The 19,366-nt window shown below is 42.7% G+C and overlaps 1 protein-coding gene across 3 annotated transcripts in view; it reads right to left on the minus strand.

The window, feature by feature from the left end:
* DRC11 (dynein regulatory complex subunit 11) overlaps window positions 1–17,473 on the minus strand; it is a 156,961-nt gene extending 139,488 nt beyond the window's left edge. For all 3 annotated transcript variants that reach the window (XM_032800046.1, XM_032800047.1, XM_032800045.1), the window contains exons 1-2: window positions 17,091–17,473; window positions 1,792–2,119 (exon numbers count right to left, since the gene is read on the minus strand). In XM_032800046.1, coding sequence (XP_032655937.1) covers window positions 1,792–2,119; window positions 17,091–17,101 — 339 coding nt within the window. In that variant the 5' untranslated portion in view covers window positions 17,102–17,473. The remainder of the gene's footprint in view (window positions 1–1,791; window positions 2,120–17,090) is intronic.
* Window positions 17,474–19,366: the final 1,893 nt, after the last annotated feature.

Genomic DNA, 19,366 nt, shown 5'->3' on the forward strand with positions numbered 1-19,366 from the left:
TCTTCCAAGAGTAAGCTATCACTAGCACTCCTTAATGGCAAGTACAACTTATTCTCCAATATGTATTCTGCTGGTCAAAATAGTTCTCTGCTATGAATAAAATAGCAGAAAGATGGTTGATTGAAATAAGTGGCAATCACTGTACTATATATATTTATAAGTCAAAATCAGTTAAAAGTCACAATATGTTTCATTTCTAAAAACTGAAGAACTAATTCTATAATATATTAAGATACCACTAGGCAATTTCTTTCACATTATAACCAGGATCCAGGAAATGGTAATCATTTAAACAATAACTTTGTTTACTTTTTCATTAGAGAAGCTGTTACCTACAGTACCCAACTTTGACAAGAGGTAGAGTTGTCAGAAACAAAAGGAATTATCAGTCTAATCACCATTATTTCTCATCTGTTTTTTAATACCCTCAACCTTCAAGGATCCAAATTATCGCCATACAGTAGAACCTCAGAGATACGAGCACTAGAGTTATGAACTGACCAACACCATGTGAAACCAATCAGGCAGCAGCAGAGACACAAAGCAACACAAAAAAGCAAGTACTGTACTGTGCCTGTATTGCTTCTTAAAGGTAGGCACATCTGGGCTGCAGAACAGGAGCAGCGCTGGGGTCTGCACAGTTTTTGCCCCTCTCCTCCTCGCCGGGTCGGGGGGGGTGTTGTTTTTACTCCCAGTCCCCCCCAGCTGGGACTGGGACATGCTGTTTTCACCCCCCACCGCCTAGAGGGGAATACGCTTGCAAATTCATGCTGAGGCTGAGTAGGAAACTGAATCCTGGCCTGGTGTGTTAGCTGCTGGATCTCGAGCTGCGCTTTGTTCAGAGTTACGAACATTTCAGAATTATGGACAACCTCCATTCCCAAGGTGTCCATAACTCGGAGGTTCTACTGTATTTACTAGGGTTGAGGTTTAGTTGGGATGTCCTTCAGACAGCTGCTCCTAAATTGGACAGAAGGGTTATTACAAGCCAATCCTTTTCCCTAGACACTGAATATGGTCCCAGCCCCTTCCTGCCTTGCAATGAAAGGGCAGACTAAAGTTTCTCAGGTTGCAGTGTGGAGAACTAACCACGGGGCCAATCTATTCCCCACCTAGTTTTATTTGTAACCTCTGAGAGAGCCATGAGGTCAAACTGATTCACCCTGAAGCAAAAAGCAAATCAAACTGCAGTCTGATATTGGCTGTGGCTTGGTCCTGAGTGGACCATCCTATGTGATTCTACAGTAAAATCAGGGTGGATTTGCAATGTTACCATTATTAACATAGAAGCTGACTTATTCTAGCATGAGTTCACTTTAGGACCAAGTAGAACAAGTCAGACATAAAGGAGATCACCTTTATTAAAAACTATACATCTTTGGTAGCATTACAGACATACTGAAATATAACATATTGATTAAGCCGACCCATTTTTAAAAGCTTGCTCCCTTGTGAAAGGCTCACTGTAGAATGAATATATTCTGTATAGTTATTTTTAACATAAATACCATAAATAGTGACTATGCAGTAAACTAGCGAGCATATAGTAGGCCAAGTTCTCTGCTGATGTAAATTGGGGCAGTTTCATTGAAATAAATGGTGCTCTGCCAATTTACACCAACAGAGAATTTAGCCCAGTACAGTTAAATAGTATTGACTTTCTGGTAAATACTAGGCTAGATCCTCAGATAGAGTAAATCAGCACAGATTCAGTGGCATCAACAGATTTACATTAGACTATAGAATATATAAAATATATTCCTAACTTGCTTATGATAAAAGTATACCTACGGGGGACAACTTAAGATCTTGCAGGATATCATCAAAGTAATGAAACTCTGAGTTCTCCAGCTCCACCATTTCATTCTTCAGCTCCAGGATACGGCCCATCACTCCCTCCAGCACTTGCCGAATCACTAACCGTTTTTGTGGGTGAACGATCTGGTCATAGACAGTCTCCAAGTTACAGAAAATTTGTACATATTTGATGTAGAAGGTGGCTAAAGTCTGGAACACAGTTATGTGATCCTTCTGTGGCTTTAGGGACTTATCTTCTATCTCCCTCTGGAGCAGACCGTTGAGGGCTTCTTGGGCTTCTGCCCACATCTTATTATAAGTGCTAATTGAAAGGAGAAAAGAATATCTTAGCTGCAGATATAAGCGTTGATTAGCACACAAGTGCATGCACAGTTACTGAGTGTCTCCAAGACTCCAGAAGTAAGGATATCTTGCAAATGCAAGCACTGAAATGCATTTCAATTCCAAAAAGATTTAAAAAACTTAGCTAACATATTTTAAAGCAGAGTTTATGTATTTTATTAGGGTTGGTCCCTTCCAACCCTAATAATCTATGATTCTATGATTACTTAATTAAACCATAGCTCTTTTTTATTGTCTCTGCTAGTAAAGCAGGTTTGGAAATAGGAGTTTTAAAATTATGCTTTAATAACATAAAAAAGTTAGAAATTGTTGGAGTTCATCACAAAATATAGTTGTAACGACAGCCCCTGTCGAGCAATGAGCTCTGCATAAGCAGTTCCCTGTGCCTAGGTGAAACCCCACTGAAGGCAATGCGGGATCAGAACCTAAGGCAGGGGGGCGTCACAACCCTTATTGCATAATTCAATGTCCAGTGGTTGCAATTTAAAAAAAATAAAATGTTAGGCTCCCCTTTTTATTCTCCTGTCAGGAACTAGCCTGCAGTAGCATCAAAAAGGAGTTTAAAGGTTACAATGATGGTGATGTTTTTTCCATTGACACTATGATGCAAAATGTGGACGTGGAAGTTATATCACCTGCATCTTGGAAATTGTTGGTTCTGCAAGGAATTGCTGGTATTTCCACAGGCTGTGACAATAACAGCAGGCTTCTCTTACAATCCAGCCTTTCCAGGAAAGCTGCAACAGCAATGATTGTGGGGGTGTAGCGGGGTGGTCACCCGCTCTAGCCTTAAAGGGCTTAAAACAGCCCTGGAGAAGGCAGTGGCTGGGAGCAAGCAGTCCCCAGGCTGAGTGGGGAAGCAGCCTCAGCTGACCCTTATAAGAGGGCAGTGGGCTAGGAGCACCCTCTCTTTCTCTCTCTCTAGCCTTTGGAGAGGGAGGGACCAGGCTGCCTGGGGAGCTGAGGAAGGTACCGAGGGTGGAGCAGTGCTGGGGAAGGGCCAGGGAGCTGGGGAGCTCCAGCCTAGCAGACCCCCAGGCTGCAGGCTGAAGTAAGGGCCCACTAGAGGATACTAGGGTGCAAAGGGGCAGCTCCGCTATAGGTAGAGGCAACAGGTCCAAACCCAGCCTTGCCTGTGATGAGTGGCTTATACTGCAGTCTGCCTCAGGGAGTGGGGCTAGTTGGTGACTGCCAGTAGCCTACGACTGAGGCGAGGCAGGGATCGTGGGTGGGGGGTTCCCCGGGAGGGAAGACCCTGAGACTGAGGGGTGTACTGCCAGGGAGCAGTACCCCGATGTGCAAGGGGCACTGGGTCCGGGAGTAACACGGGCCCAGGAAAAGCAGGACACCGGCCTGAAGAGGGTGCTCTGACAGCAGGAGAGCTAATTCCCAGAAGATACCAGCAGATGGCGCTGCAGAGGTGAATCTGTACGGTTACAGGGGATAAAGGAAGGTAGTGTGGCCTAGAAGATAAATGTGTGAGTTCTAGTCCCAGCTCTGCCACTGGCCTACTGGGTGACCTTGGGCAAGTTACTTCACCTCACCTTGCATCAATTTCCCTATCTGTAAAATGGGCATAATGATACTGACTTCCCTTTGAAAAGTGCTTTGGGCTCTACAGTTGAAAGTTCTATATCAGCACTAGTTTTTTTTTCTTTGTACAGTGGCAACATAGAGTATATTGGAACGTGCTGCTGTAAGATGGAAATTGGAACACAGGAATGGTTAAAGAGGTATTTTAAAAAGAGCACTCAGTCTCACAGCCATGCTGGAAATCCTGAACTAAGAAAGGAACTGCCATGTAAAAAGGGTTGGAACTCTGCTTTCACTGTTCATCCTCAGTTTCTCAAATACTGATGCATGACAGCTAGTAAGGTAGGAAAATAATGTGAGAAAGGACCTCAGATGACAGAATGTATAGTTTTGTGCTTAAGACCATGGCTGGGACTCGGGATATGCATTAGTTCCTGGCTCTGTCATAGACTTTCTGTGTGACATTGGTCAAGTTACTTAAGCTCCCTGTGCTTCAGTTCCCAATATGCAAAATAGGGTTAATAATACTGTTTTTATCTGTCTTGTTTACACTGTGTTTCTTTCAGGACAGAGGCTGCCTCTCACTATGTGGATGGGGCCTCTGAGTTACTGTAATACAAATACGTTACTGATTTAAACCTTGTTATTTAAGGAGAAGCGTCAACTTAAAAAGCAGACCTGACGTCCTCAGAATTCTGAGGAGATTTGTATCTAAAGCTGAAAGTACAGTTTTACTTCATCCAAAAACTAAAGCAAGCACCCTGGCTAGAAAACCTAGAAGGATGGAGTTCTCTGCTCCCTCTGTTGGGGAGAAATGGAAAATCCAGCTCTGGCTAACTTCATTTACATGAATTGTAATATTGTTTACTCATAATTCCACCTGTTGAGTTTTTGTTCTTTTGGTTGGAAATGTTTGTTTTCATGCGTAAAGGTGATAATAGGTTGTTGCCAGTACTGTGCTCATGAAAGGACATAGAACTGTGCAAGATATGCCAGGGGTGAGGAATCACCCTGACTGAACAAGAAACAGACTTTGATTGGATAACAAAGCTTGGCCTCAAAAAAGAAATAGCAAGTTTTGTCTTGAAGAACTCTGATCTAGAGAATAGGGATATTATTCTAGGGTCCAGTTCTGCTCTGTGTTCCCTATGTGGTGGTTCCCTCACCTCACTGAAAAACTCCATAGAGAGGTCTGTCTGTATCAGTAATGATGGAGAAGTAGAGCTGGCTCTGTGCAAAGGCCTCACTGGCAGCAGCGGAGTAGAGTTGGTTCCACAGGAAGTCCTGACCAGACCAGTGGTGGCAATAATGAGCTGACTTCATAGTGTCCCAGCTCACTCAGCTCATGGAGGCAGACCTGGAAGCACTGGACTGGACTAGGTTGCTGCTCATTGGCGTCAGATATGGCAGAATAGTTCTCTGAAGTCTAGAGCTGACAAGCACAGGAGAGCTGCCCTTGGATATCCTTTGGTTACCACTGAGACTAACTCAACCTGTGAGGGGGTTTTTGGTGGGTGGAGTTTGTGGTGATACAGCGTTCTGGAGCTCCATAAGCTGGACTGGGAGATGACTAAACTCTTGGTGTATTAATTTGGGTTGTTCAGTTTCTCATATATAAATATATATCACTGTTTTGTTTCATGTTTCTTTTGGTTGTTTCGCCTTTCTCCCCAAATTAAAGATTTGTTCCATATTTCTGAATGACTTTCGAGTGCTTGTGAGTGGGGGAAAAAACTTTCTATAAGCGTGACAAGGGAAGCTTTATTTTTATTTCCCAGACCCAGAAACAAGAGTACTGCTCTGGGTGGGCTTCGAGTCATATATCAATGTACCTTAGATACATTGAACCTAGCCCTTGTTGCTGTCACTGGCACCTGGCAGGAGGATTATTATCACATTCAATTGAATTAAGTCTGTTACATTTTATAGAGCTATTTTGTACCAGTTATCTTGCTGGTCTGATTCGGACTGAGAATGCAGTTGCATATTAATTTTCTGTTGTGATGAAGAGGCCAAGCAGCTGCAACCGGTGTGATTGTCATCCATAAGTGTATGGGTTGGAATCTTCATAAGCCAATCATATTGTTCCCTCATGCCTATGTATTTTATAATACTGAATGATATACTTGCAATTGTTATGAGGCTATGGAGATGGCAGGATAATATTTTTCTCATCTTGGACATAGTGGCTTGAGCTCTATGTATTTGTTTATTTCTTCGGGATATTGATGGGGGTGTTTTGACTGACTAGAATGCTCAGCAAAAATATTAACCATCTGAGCCTGCTATTGAATTTACATGCTTTAGTTTTTTTAAAGTGTATAATATACTCTTCAGCTTCAGCAGGATGCAGCTGGCCCTGCTCTTCTTAATGTATTAACAGCCCACCCAGATCTTTCCCCCTTTCTTCCTACTTCATTTATATCCCATTGCACCAACTGACTCAGTAGATTGCAGCAATTAACCCAGGTGCAAGAGATAAACAAAATAAAACCATTGGGGTATGAAAGATTGGCACAAGCAAGAACGCCATTAGCTGTGCCCTGACAGTTCAGGCAATTGATCAATGGGGGTTTTGTACACTTTCTTAGAACTGGGGACTCAGATGAACGGAAACCAATGAGACTCATGGGGTACTCCAGCACAGAAGAACACAATATGCTATTGTACTTTCCTAGCTGTGTGTATCTAGAAACTATTTTGCAGTGGGGAGGTTATAAATCTTTGAGAATGTCTGGCCCTATAGGCAGTACCCCAACTACAGGCTTGATTTGTGAACAGTGGCTATCCTCAGGCTAGAACATTTAAATGCAAGTTGTTTCAGAGCTGACAATAGGCATCAGTGCAACTAGAACTGCCCATACAACTGTCCACTCCATTTTACAATAAACTCTTTCTCACTCCCCAGTCTGGGGAGAATGCCAAGTGTTCTCCCATTGCACCAGCTAATATTCAGTTTCTTTTTATATTTTTGAATCATTTTTTTAAAATTAAAGCATGTTAACGTAAGGCAAAATAGTATCAGATAAGTGTAAGATAATGACAAATTACTGCAAGCATGTTGTTATGAATCGGTTTCATGTCTGTGGAGATCATGACATTTGTTTGTTTTTTCCAGCATTAGCATTCAATCTAAATAAAGGATGGGAAAGGGGATGGGGGGAATAAAGTACAAAACATTAAGGAAAAGAAGAAGGAGGGAAAAGAATGACATCAAAACAAGCACAGGCAGATCCTCACATGGTGTAAATCAGCATACACCACATGAGGATCTGGCCCCTAGTGCTTAAGATAGGGAGTCAGCTGACCCATAACCAAAATGGGCACTAGTTGTTCAGGCAGTGATGGAGTAAGTACATTGTAAGTGTCTCATATCCTATATTAGTTTGATAAAACGAACAAGTAAACACACAGCCAGATATTGCCAGACCTGATTATAGAGGTGCAAATTCTCATGTAAATATTCAGTGATTAAGGCCATACTGGTGCAGTAAGTGCAGTTAAGTGCAGTAGCCTTAGGGCTCAAAGGTGCCTGAATGTGTGGCCCTTGCTGCGCTGCTGCACCACAAGGGCAACTCCAGGAACAATTGTGTTTCTGAGAGGCACAGTCTCCTCCTGAGCGCCTAAGGGCACAAATGGGGCATGACCACTGCAGTCTCCATTAGTTTCTACAGTCTCTGCTCCTCTGTCAGAGTGTTTAATGCTGCCTGTGTGCTAGAGGGAGCAATCTCTGTGCTGAGGGGAGTGCCTGGCCCCAGCCAAGGGACCATAGGAGGGGAGTGAGGCCCTTCAGCCCTCCCCACCTTACTAACCAGGCAGCATAGGGCCCTTCACTCACTTTTCATTTTGCCCATTTGCTATGATTTCCTTCCCACGAGCTTGAAAGTGCACCACACCCCTGTCTTCTAGAAAAAGAGGGACCTGTGGGCAAAAATGGCTTCCAACCACCAAAGAAAGAGTGAAACAAAATCCTGACTGCTGACTTTTCTTTTAATCTTAAAGGAAAGTCTCTGCTAGTTGTGATGTACACTAGGAACTGTCATCAAGACATCATGAAGACTGGCTCCCTTTCCTTCGTTATTAGGCAATGGTCACTAGGGTTATATGTAGTAGTGTGTGAAGTTACATCAGAAGTGGATTTAACCCATTAGGGTGAAGGTCATGATTATGACCCTGATCCTGCTAATAGTCATGCACATGCTTAATGTTACTATCACAGGTAGTCCCACTGAATTCAATAAGGCTACGCATGGTAGTAAAATTAAATATGTGTGTGATGTTCTCCTCTGGTGTTAGCTGGACCAGTGACCTGCTGGGTGACTCCAATCCTTGACTCTGGGAGCCAGCCTTACCCTGCTCTGCTGTGAGAACCCCCACTCCTGGGCTGTTCATGTGCAGTCTCTGGCATGTAAGCTGCTCCCGGCTACTTGCAAATGAATGACACTAGCCAATCTCTCCGGGCCCAGACACAACCCTAAGAACCTCCCTCTTGCAGTGTCCAGTTATACCTGCTGGACACTGCAAGCTTATATGAGTTCATCAATTTAACAAAGAAATTGATATGTATCAGGCTTGTTATCCTAAGGGGAGCCCCTGACACACTTCAAACCAAACGCACTGCTTCAGGTAGAATAAACAAACAGATTTATTAACTATAAAGATAGATTTTAAGTGATTATAAGTCAAAACATAACACATCAGATTTGGTCAAATGAAATAAAAGCAAAGCACATTCTAAGCCTATCTTAACACTTTCAGTGCCCTCACAAACTTAGATGCTTCTCACCACAGGCTGGCTGGTTGCTTTTTAGCCAGGCTCTCCCCTTTGATCAGTGCTTCAGTCACTTGGTGTGGTGGTGTCTGTATATGTAGGTGGAAGAGAGGAAGAGCATGGCAAACATCTCTTCCTTTTATTATGTCCTTTCCTCCCCCTTGGCTCTGCCCCCCCCTCCCCCGAGTCAGGTGAGCATTATGGAGTCTCTCCACGCAAGGTTGAGCAATTCCCCTGGTGTGGCCACATGCAGGTGAGTCATTGCATTGTAGCTCCCTTGATGGACAATAGTTGTTGATGGGTTGTTTGACATCCCGCCTGGGCATTGGTTACTTTCCTTGCTGTTGCTTCTGGGGAACTAATATCTGGCTGATTCCCTCAACTTACAGCATGTTTTAGTGACAACTGTACTACACAATTCTCACAACTTTATATGCATTAATGATATACATATTTCGATAGAGAAATGACTTTTAGCAGATCATAACTTTTCCCCTGTTACCTTACAAGGCATGTTTTGTACATAAGATCAGGATTATATGAAAATGAGGAATATGGAGGTTACAGCACGTTCCCCCAAGATATAGAACATCATAATGTGCATGAGTGTTTTCAGAACGAAGGTCTGTAATTGTTCCTGGGGCATCCAACATGCTTACTCAGTAGTTGTAGGAATCAGTGGCAGAAGTAGTAGCAATTGCAGTTAACTATAAAGAGTATAAATGACTGCATTCAAATTTCGAAAGTGTGATTCAAGAGATGAGGGAGATGCAGGAAGGATGAGTATTTGGAGGTCTAACCTACTCTATATTAAGTGTGTGTGTGTGAATTAATGCAACTGAGTATAATTTTCATACTTCCAACATTAGAGGATGAAGTTCAGGGGAGGGCAAGAGCCCAGGTTCTTAAAGTTAACCTCCTGTGCACTGTATATATATGTGGGTGTACACACACACACACACACACACACACACACACACACACACACTAAGCAGTACTACTGATTGCCATAGCAGCTGAAAGGCATGGAATGTTACAGGGGAAAATAAGCAACACTGAGTAATGGGATGAGAAAAACATATACATTCACTTAATTCCAAAGGCCCTATAGTGCATTCTGGCAGCTCTCATGGCTTTGGAGTAAAAGAGAGTCCTGCCTTTCTGATCAATGTGTCCGTTCAACTCTCTATGCTCCTGGAGAGAATGAACAAAGTACAGATACTACTAGTCAATTAAGAATACTTTATTAATCATCCAGCCTTTGTACCATATTATGGCACCTTCTATGTAGAACTTCTCTTTGATTACTCAGAATAAAATATGACCTACTCATTTAAAAGTGAGGCTTAAAAATACAGTTTTGTGGTCAAACTGACAGTAATTGTTTAAAACACTGTCAATTTATTTTACACTTATTTAATATTCCTGTATCCTCAGAAGCCTGACAATACAATTCTGCCTGACATTTCTTTTTTAGTTTGGAAAAACTAACTTAAGTGCTGTTTTCAACAAAGCTGAAATTAATCTGGTTATTTTTGTTGCACCAATTCTGCATATGTGCTGAAGTGTTTACAGAATTAACATTAAGCATGGGAGTTGTTCCATTGACTATTTGCAGAACTGGGGCCTTCGTGACTTATGTCAACCAATTTTTGTGAATCAGAATCAATTAGTTAACTTCTGCTGCAGAGCCAGCAGAGGGAGATCAAAATACTTTGGGCCACGCTGATTTGCTTATGCCCAAATAAATCTGTTAGTCTTTAAGGTGCCACTGGACTCGTTGTTTTTGTGGCTACAGACTAACATGGCTACCCCCGATACTGATTTACTGGAAGCTGCAACCCACTCTGTGGAGATGATGAGGACAGAGGAGCTATGCTCCAGCAGAAGTCACAGAAGATATTTTGGCTGTCACAGAGGAGTGCAAACTGCAGCAGCCGGGCTGCTACTCAACTGCAGGTTGCAACTCACATGCTGTGCAGTGGCCTTCTGCTGATTGGTGTATACAGACAGAAGTGTGGGCCCCATTGGCAGGCTTCTATATCAGGGTAAAGGAAGAAAAGCCCCCTCAAGCACACTCACCTGCTTTGCATGTCCACACAGTGCTGGACACACAAGTACTGAATGGGCTGGAGATACCTTAAGGACACCAATCTCTTTCTTGGGATATTTTGGCTTTTGGTCCCAGAAAGAAGTAGTAGTTCCTGAGGCCCATGTGAATGAAAGGTGAGCTGACTTCCAAAAACCTTATCCAAGTCTGTTCTGTTCAAAACCTTTCAATTCCAGCTTTGGACAAAGTTTTGGGTCAAACTTGCTCACTATCCCTAAATTTAAACTTGGTTTTAAAATTCTGCCCAAGCTATTCCAGGATGAGGGTATGCAGTGGAATGACATGAACTACCTTAACTATTTCCCGGTCAGCTAATGATTTTCTATAGATTCAGTAGCAAAGGTGCAAAATAAAGGAGGATAAAGTTCGACAGACTCTAGTCACTGGGAGAAGTAAATACAGCACACTGGCATTGTTAACAGGAACAGCCTTGCACGTCTACCTTCTCTGATTTCATTCTTCAGTAGTAGAACAAAGTGAACACAGGATAAAAGGTTGTGTGGTACAAACGTAATGGGAAACCACAGCAAAGACAAGGAAGCCTGCTTCACTAAACATCAGCTGTAACACTGCACCTCAGTAGACTTCAAGCACCTGCCCTTACCCAAACTCAAAAGGCTGATGAAAAGATACTTCTTTGGTCAAAGAAGGGTATTGTGCCGGTGAATTTTAATACAACAGCAGGAATAGAAATTTGAGTAATTTAGGTGGGTAAGAGATTACCATATGCTGAATTTTACCTTACCATGCTTTAAGAAGCAGCCTTTTATTTAACCATTGCAGTTTATCCAGCCTGAGGCAATATGATGCCCTCTGCTTTGAGACAAGGAGGGAAGCAAATGCATGATTTCCCTGGCAAAATCAGAAGAATATTCCTATGTTGTCTGTGACTGGAGAAGTGTGTAAAGACAGCTCTGCAGTATGACAGTAGTACTGCATCCCCATCACATAACCATCAGTAGCTACTCCACGTCAAAGATCCTGTATTGCATTATGTGTGTTGAGTGGATGAATGAGATATGGCTAGCCAGAAAGGGTCCAGAGCTAGGGCGCAGCTGTTCTCCACTGTATTCTCCAGCTCCAAGATGCCTTAATTTACACAGCACTGTTCTGGGCACGGTAATGAGATTTATTACAGCATTAACTCCCTCCACACAGCTTCTTAACCCTTGGAGGGGGGAGTAGTGTCCAGCCATATTGCTGGCTGCACTGCCATTGCTGGGGAGGACTGCAGACACAGGACAGACAGTCTGCTCTAGGGTGACCAGATGTCTCGATTTTATAGGGACAGTCCCGATTTTGGGGGCTTTTTCTTATATAGGCACCTATTTCCCCGCCACCCATCCCATTTTTTTACACTTTCTATCTGATCACCCTACTCTCTTCAGATGTCCCAAAGTCTGCAAGGGGCCAACATTTCCTATTAATGCATAGGGTTCATGTATGTAGACTCCTATACAACTCTAACTCCTTTCACACTGATGAGAATAGGGCCTGTTTTCTAGCATAACTGTAGTTGGAAATTTCCCCTGCCAATGTTTATTTTTTTTTTCTTTCAAAGCAGAAGACTGTGGCCCTTAATCCAGTGACCCTCTCCTAAATGGATCCTACAAACTGTTCCAAATTCTATAGGTCTAATAATTATACAGGACAATCTTCAAATACATGAAGGATGGCAATAAAAATTGTTTCCATGATAACAGAATGAACTCCACATGAAAATATTTTATCTGATAAGTATACTTGATCCTCCTTGAAAGAAATAAGCTTGACTAAAAAAAAAGTCATTTGCTACAAGTGCTCAAGGAATATCTTCATGTGTGTTTATAAAACAATCTAATCCTTCAGTCAGCCAAAATGCTTCTTTAGCAGCTACAGTGTCATCATACTAATTCAAGAGATCTCAGTTCCTCATTTACTCTTGTCTTAACAAGCATATTCTTGTAAATTAAGCACAAAGAAATCTCATTTAATCTTTTTATTACTGACCTTGGCACAAAAAGTGGGAATGTGCTAATAAAGTTTGCAGATGCCACAAAGCTGGGAGGTATTGCTAACACAGAGAAGGACTGGGATATCATACAGGAAGATCTGGATGACCTTGTAAACTGGGAGTACGTATGGATGAAATGTAATAGTGAAAGTGCAAGGCATGCATTAAGGGATTAAATTACCAGAATTTGTTTAATAATTGAATGCATCAGTTGGAAGTAACAGAGGAGGAGAAGGACCTCGGAGTATGGTTGATCACAGGATGCTATGTGCTGCAATGTGATTGATGGCTGTTAAAAAAGCAATGCCAAGTTTGGAGAATGCATAGGCAGGTATTTCCAGCAGAGAATAGGAGGTGTTAGTACTGTTATACAAGGCACTACGTGAGACCTCATCTGGAAGTATTGTGTGCAGTTCTGGCCTCATGTTTAAGAAGGATGAATTCAGACTGGACCAGGACAAGAGAAGGGCTACTAGGATGATCCTGAGAAATGGAAAACCTGTCTGTGAAAGAGACTGAAAGAGCTTGGCTTGTTAGCCCTAACCAAAAAAAGGCTGGAGCGTCGAGGTGATTGCTCTTTATAAATATATCAGAGGGTAAAATATCAGGAGGGAAGGAATTATTTTAAGCTTAGTACCATGTGGACCGAGAACAAATGGATTAAACTGGAACTAGGAAGCTTAGCTTGGAATTTTAGAGGAAATTTCTAACCATTAGAGGAATGAAGTTTGGAAAAGCCTTCCAAGGGGAGTAGTGGGGGCAAAAGACATATCTGGCTTCAAGACTAAGCTTGATAAGTTTATGGAGAGGATGGTATGATGGGATAGCCTAATTTTGGCAATTAATTTGGCAACTGATCTTTGATTATTAGTAACAAGAATATGCCCAGTGGTCTGTGATGGGATGTTAGATGGGGTGGGATTTGAATTACTACAGATCATTCTTTCCTGAGTGCTGGCTAATGAGTCTTTCCCACATGCTCAGGGTTTAACTGATCAACATGTTTGGGGTCAGGAAGGAATTTTCCTCCAGGGCAGGTTGGCAGAGGCCCTGGAGGTTTTTCATCTTCCTCTGTAGCGTGGGGCATGGGTTACTTGCTGGAGGATTCTCTGCATCTTGAGGTCTTTAAATCACAATTTAAGGACATCAATAACTCAGACATAAGTTAGAGGTTTAGTACAGGAGTGAGTGGGTGAGATTCTGTGGCCTGCATTGTGCAGGAGGTCAGACTAGATGATCATAATGGTCCCTTCTGACCTTTAAAGTCTATGAGTCTATGAATCTTGAGTCCCATATTAGCCATTCTGTTATTTTGCCTGAGACTGATCTCAGACTGAGGTGCTTATTATTACCGAAATCTCCCTGTTTATCCTTTTAAATATTGGCACAACACTAGCTTTCTTCCATTCTTTGGGACTTCCCCAGTGTTTCATGACTTATTGAAAATCAACATTAATGGTCCAGAGAGTTCCCCAGCCAACTTTTTAAAAACTCTTTGACGCAAGTTATGTAGACCTACTGATTTTTAAAATGGCTAGCTTTAGTTGCTGTTTAACACCCTTGTTAGCTGCTGTTGGAATGGAAAGCATTTAATCTTCAACATCTAATATGAATACATCTTCTAGCTTTTGCGCAAAAGAAATAGTAAAACCTCTGCTACCAAATCTTATTATAAATGTACGTTTATGTCTCAAATAAAATATCAGCTGTCATTCTGAAGAAAATATCAGCTGTCATTCTGAAGAAAAAAAGGCATGCACTGTTATTCCCATTCATAAAATACAAACACCTTAAGAAATCCTCTTTAATACAGCTCACTGTCTGCATTAAACCAGACAATTTGAAGTTTACTGTGTTGCCAATGTGATGACTTTAGAACTAAATAGAAAATAAAGATACTCGGATAGTCTAAATAGTTTAAGTAATGTATCAATTAATCTGATTCACTTTCACAGTAACTTCCTACACCAAGAAAAATAATTTGCTACCCTAACAAAAATTGTATATGATCACGTATTGAATACTGTATTATAATGCATACAAACAGGGGGGAAGGGGAGGACAAATCAAGGTTGCAAAGACATTCTTAAGTCTAGTATTTCCTCATTTTTGAGTCTTTGATTTTGCAAGCTTGCACAATGTTCTTTTAATGTAATTTTTTGGATGGAATGTAAAATAAACTGTTCATTTCTTTTAGTTGCTTGGTGAGAATTGGAAGGGAGAGACTAAAAATGGTCTTAACTTCAGAGTTCAATTATCTATTTTATATCAATCCAGCAGTCTCAGTTATGACAATTGGATTGTGTTGAATCATGATGATATTTAAAAGATCTTCACTATGTTCTTTTTGTAGCAGATGCCATAAAAAAAAAAGTTAGTGCTATTCATAGCACTGCCCAGGCTCTGCTGTCAGTAGACCTGACTTTAAGAGGCTTGGGCAAGCTGAGAAGTTACTGCTCAAGCTCTTACAAACCACATAAAAGGTTGAGGAACAAACACATCTGTGAAAATCTCCAAGTATATCTGTATGTAAATGTTAGCATACTTTCTAAACTATTCTAATTGCTATGCTGAGCATTTTCTAAGCAGCACTAAGTGCATATAACATCCTGCACCCTTTATAGAGTATTCCAACTGCAATCATCCTTGAAAATGTTGAACATATGACATGCAATCATCTTTAACTACACACACCTGTGGGTTACTTGGAGTGAACATGCATTGCAATCACTTAATTCAGATGTGTACAGGTGGCAGATTATTCAGATATTTACTTGTGAGTAATTGTATTGAACACTGCAATCATCCCCATGCTATGGACACCTATGTATATCTGAATGGAGTGATCACACAGACTGGGCCAACTAACCACAGGTACATGTAGCTGGATTATCTCACCAACTTCACTTGGTTTGGAATAGAACCTGTACAAGCTCTTACCTTGTGGTAGCTGGACTGTGTATCATTTTGGAAGAACCAATTAACACTGTTGTATAGGAAACTTTGTAACACCTTGCCCTGCGCTGATATAAGGTAAATGATGTTCAATAACGAATTGTGTCTGAGGCTATTTCTTCATGGCAGAGTTAACTCAAAATATATACACTTGAATTAACTTCTCCCGAGTTAGCCTAACTTGAGTGAGAGAAGCCACTCTACAAAATAAAATGCCAGTTGGAAAAAGTAATTAAATTAGCAGCATAGAAAGATTGTGGTGGTAGCTGATGAGTTGTACTAACTTGAGCTGTAGCCTAGACCCTCAAACAGGCAAGTGGACTTGAGTTTAAAGCATCCCCGCCCCTTAGTTTAATGGTTTCTGTGCTTTGATGGGACTTGTGCTGGGGCAACGTTTGTGTAATAACTCGAATTCACTGCAGTGAAGATGAGCCTTAATTTTACTTCCTAAAAGGGTTCAAACTAATGCTTACTTTGCCTGTTCTTTATTTTAAAAGTTGCAGTTTGGATACTCTTAGTGAGAGCTAGAGTGCTAAAAACAGAATGTAGCCATGGCAACACGGGCAGGAGGGGCTAGCTGCCCTGAAGGTGTGCCTGTAACAGATGTTGAATAAATACTGTGGTGGCTAGCCCCTCCGGCTGCTTGTGCTGTCATGGTTATGCTATTATTAGCATGCTAGTTCCAGTGGAGCTAGTGCAAATCTGTCTCCTTGAGCTGGCAATCAACCCCCCAGCTTGAAGTGTAGGCATCTAAAGTTGGGCATCTAAAAACTGAGGCATCTGAAATCACTAGTCACTCTTGAAAATTCAGCCAGTAATATTTAATACATTGCCGGGAGTGCTTTTACAAAACAATAGGAGATAATATTTTCGGCTTGAAAACTAATCCATTTCATTTTTTCTTTTTTTGTTTATAGTTTTTATTTGATTTTCTTTTCTATTTTGCTGGTTGATAACCAACACAAACAGGAAGGGAAAGTGACTAATTATACACGATAAACAGTGCAACTGACTATACACAAAGTGAACAAAGTAAATAAACTGGAGGGGAAAGTTTTTCTCTCTAATTCCTCTCAGGTAAATTTTAGGTGTTACTTTTAACAATGATATGTTAAAAAAAAAAAAGACGTAAGTCTGATTTGCAAGTCGACAGATTCCTCTACAAAAATGTGGCAAGGCCCCCCTTAGCTTCTTGTACCAGCAATACTGCAAAGTAACCGTAGAGCAAGGATGGATCCTTGCACAGCAGGAAATGCAACTGGCTTAATTTATACTCTCTCTTTCTCTCTCTCTCTCTGCAACTGGGTTAATTTACACACACACACACACACACATACACTCTGTCTCTCTACATCCAGGTTTTTCAAATGGGTTAATTCACACAAACACACACAAACAAACAAACAGTACACCTAGGTTTTTTCCACTGGGTGAATTTACACACACACACACTCACAGATCCAGGGTTCCCCACAGCACTAAATTTCCTGAGCCTGGCTCTTTCCAATCCTTTCAAACAAACCATCCCCTGAAAGCTCCCCAAACCACCAGGTTTGATGTTTACTTACGTATGCGACATGCTTTTGGCTTTTCCTCTTGGCTTTTCCTCTTGTCTTCACCTCACTGCTTTCCCATCCAAAATACTGCAGCTGTGTTTATTCCGGAGGAGGGTGAGTGGGGCTGGAAGGGGTTGCCTGCACCTTAATAAAAAATAGAAAAGCTGGTGCTACAACCTCTCTCTGGTGGCCTTGGTCAGAAGTCACTTGGGAGGCCCTAAAGCTCCATGATTTTGGGCCCCCTCTTGGGGCAGTCTGACCCCGCACTATGGGCCACCCTGAGGCTGCTGCTGATGCCTATAATTACACTAGCCACGGTGGCTTTTGTTTCACTCCTTGCAGGTCAGACTGGCTTGGCCCAGGCCTGCTGGAGGCTGCTTGTTGTACCCAGCACACCTAGTTACAGTGGTTGTCAGCCTCCCCTCCTTCCCTTAGCAACTGGATGCCAAGCCTCCCAGCGCGCCCCCCCCCGCCGTTGCTATGGAAGCCAGTGGGCCTGCTGCTGGCGCCTGTGCCTGTGTTTGCCTTTGTGGTGCAGATGAGGGTTGCCAACATTGTATTTTGAAAATACAGGACTGTTTTCTTAGCATGCCTCTGGGGGGCAGAGTAACCTGGGCCCATGGGGACCAGGGGTGGGGTGCCCAGTACCACAGGGGTTGCGGGGTGCTAACCATGTTGCAGTTGAGGAAACCTTCCCCTCCCTGAAGCAGTCAGGCAGTTTTGGCTGTCGGGACCCAAGTCCGGAAGTAAACAGGGCAGCACTGGAGGGCCAGGGTCGGGAGTGGGGGTGGAAAGTTACACGGGTGAGTACTGACCCCTTGCCGGACAGGGCTGCTGACTCCAGCCCTTGAGCTCTATGTGGCAGGACAAGTGGACGGGGTTATGTGCCCTGGAGCTGTGCTGAAGGGCCAGGGTCAGAAAGGGGCTCTGTCTGGCAGTGGGGTGAGTACTTCCAGGGTGTAGCCTCCCTGCTCGCAAAGTCTCTGCCAACATCCCCAGCTGAGGCGCATCATTGCTGGTTGGTGGCTGCTGTGGCAGTGGGGGAGCGAGGCGGGCAGGGAGCTGGTCCAGGCAGCTGAGACCACCTGCAGAGAGTCCTGTCCACTTCCCTTGCTGGACAGAGTCCCATCCTGACTCCAGCCTTTTGTGCCCCCCGATAACCTTATTGCGCTCGCCCCATAGTTTGAGAATCTCTGTGCTACAATTCCATTGGTTCAGTAAATTGTGGGACTGATTCTGCATTACTACATTGTCTAATTGTTACAAACTTTAGATCATTGGAAGATAAGGTAATAATGAAACTGGCTTTGTATAATGATCATAGTTCTAATATGTTGAAATACAGGATAAAAGGTGTCTTGTACTGATTTAGTATGGGACAGGCAATTTCCTTTTTAAGTAAGGGACATTCCCTGTAGTACGGGAGTGCTGGCAACCCTACTGCAGACTCATGTGTCTGTTAGGGCTGGCAGAGCAGGAGGCTGCAAGCCCTGTTTTGCTACCCCTCAGCCCAGCAATGTGGTTGTCCTTTGTTTTCCTCTGAACCATACCAGCCTCCACTCCATGGCAGGGGGAGGGAAGCAGTGTGTGCATAGCACGGAGGGAGGAAGAGGGTGCTGGGCTGCAGTTCATATACATTCAGGTGGTCTTTGCACTATAGTCATGCTCTTTGGCTAGCCTGGAGCTCTGCCGCTGGGGGTGCATGTGTGGGGATGTGTGTGGAGAGAGATGGGGATGAGGCGTGGAAGGGAAGGGAGTGTGGTCATGGGCAGTGAAATCTGTGTGTGAGAGAGCGAGCAAAGTGGGGTGTGTGAGAAAGGAAAGGCGTGGAGGTGTTTGTGTGTGAGACATGGGAGCTATGTGTGAGGAGCGAGTGAGAGTTGGGGGTAGTTCTTGTAAGAAGTGTGTGGGGCCGGGATGCGAGGGGGGAATGAGATGCCCTGTGGGCATTCTGTGTGTATTAGGGAAGCATATGTGTGCGACATGGCTGGTAAGTGTGTATGGTATGTGCCCATGTATATATACTGAGCAGAGCAACTTTCTAAAACCATAGGATTAACGCAATTTCTAAACTATAGCAGTCCAGGGAAGAAAGGTTATTTCAAGGTTATTTTGTTTGTGTCCAATTTTTCTGCATCAGTGCCAGTACAAATATCAAGACTAATGTCTTTGGTGGTTTTCTGTTCACTTCCTACACAGAAAGTAGAAACTTTTTTTCAATATAAAACACAAGGCGTTTTCATATTTTTTTTTACAATATCATTCCTACTTAACTATACTCATAATGG

Source organism: Chelonoidis abingdonii, chromosome 10 (assembly GCF_003597395.2).
Source record: "Chelonoidis abingdonii isolate Lonesome George chromosome 10, CheloAbing_2.0, whole genome shotgun sequence".
In the NCBI taxonomy this organism is placed as follows: domain Eukaryota; kingdom Metazoa; phylum Chordata; order Testudines; family Testudinidae; genus Chelonoidis; species Chelonoidis abingdonii.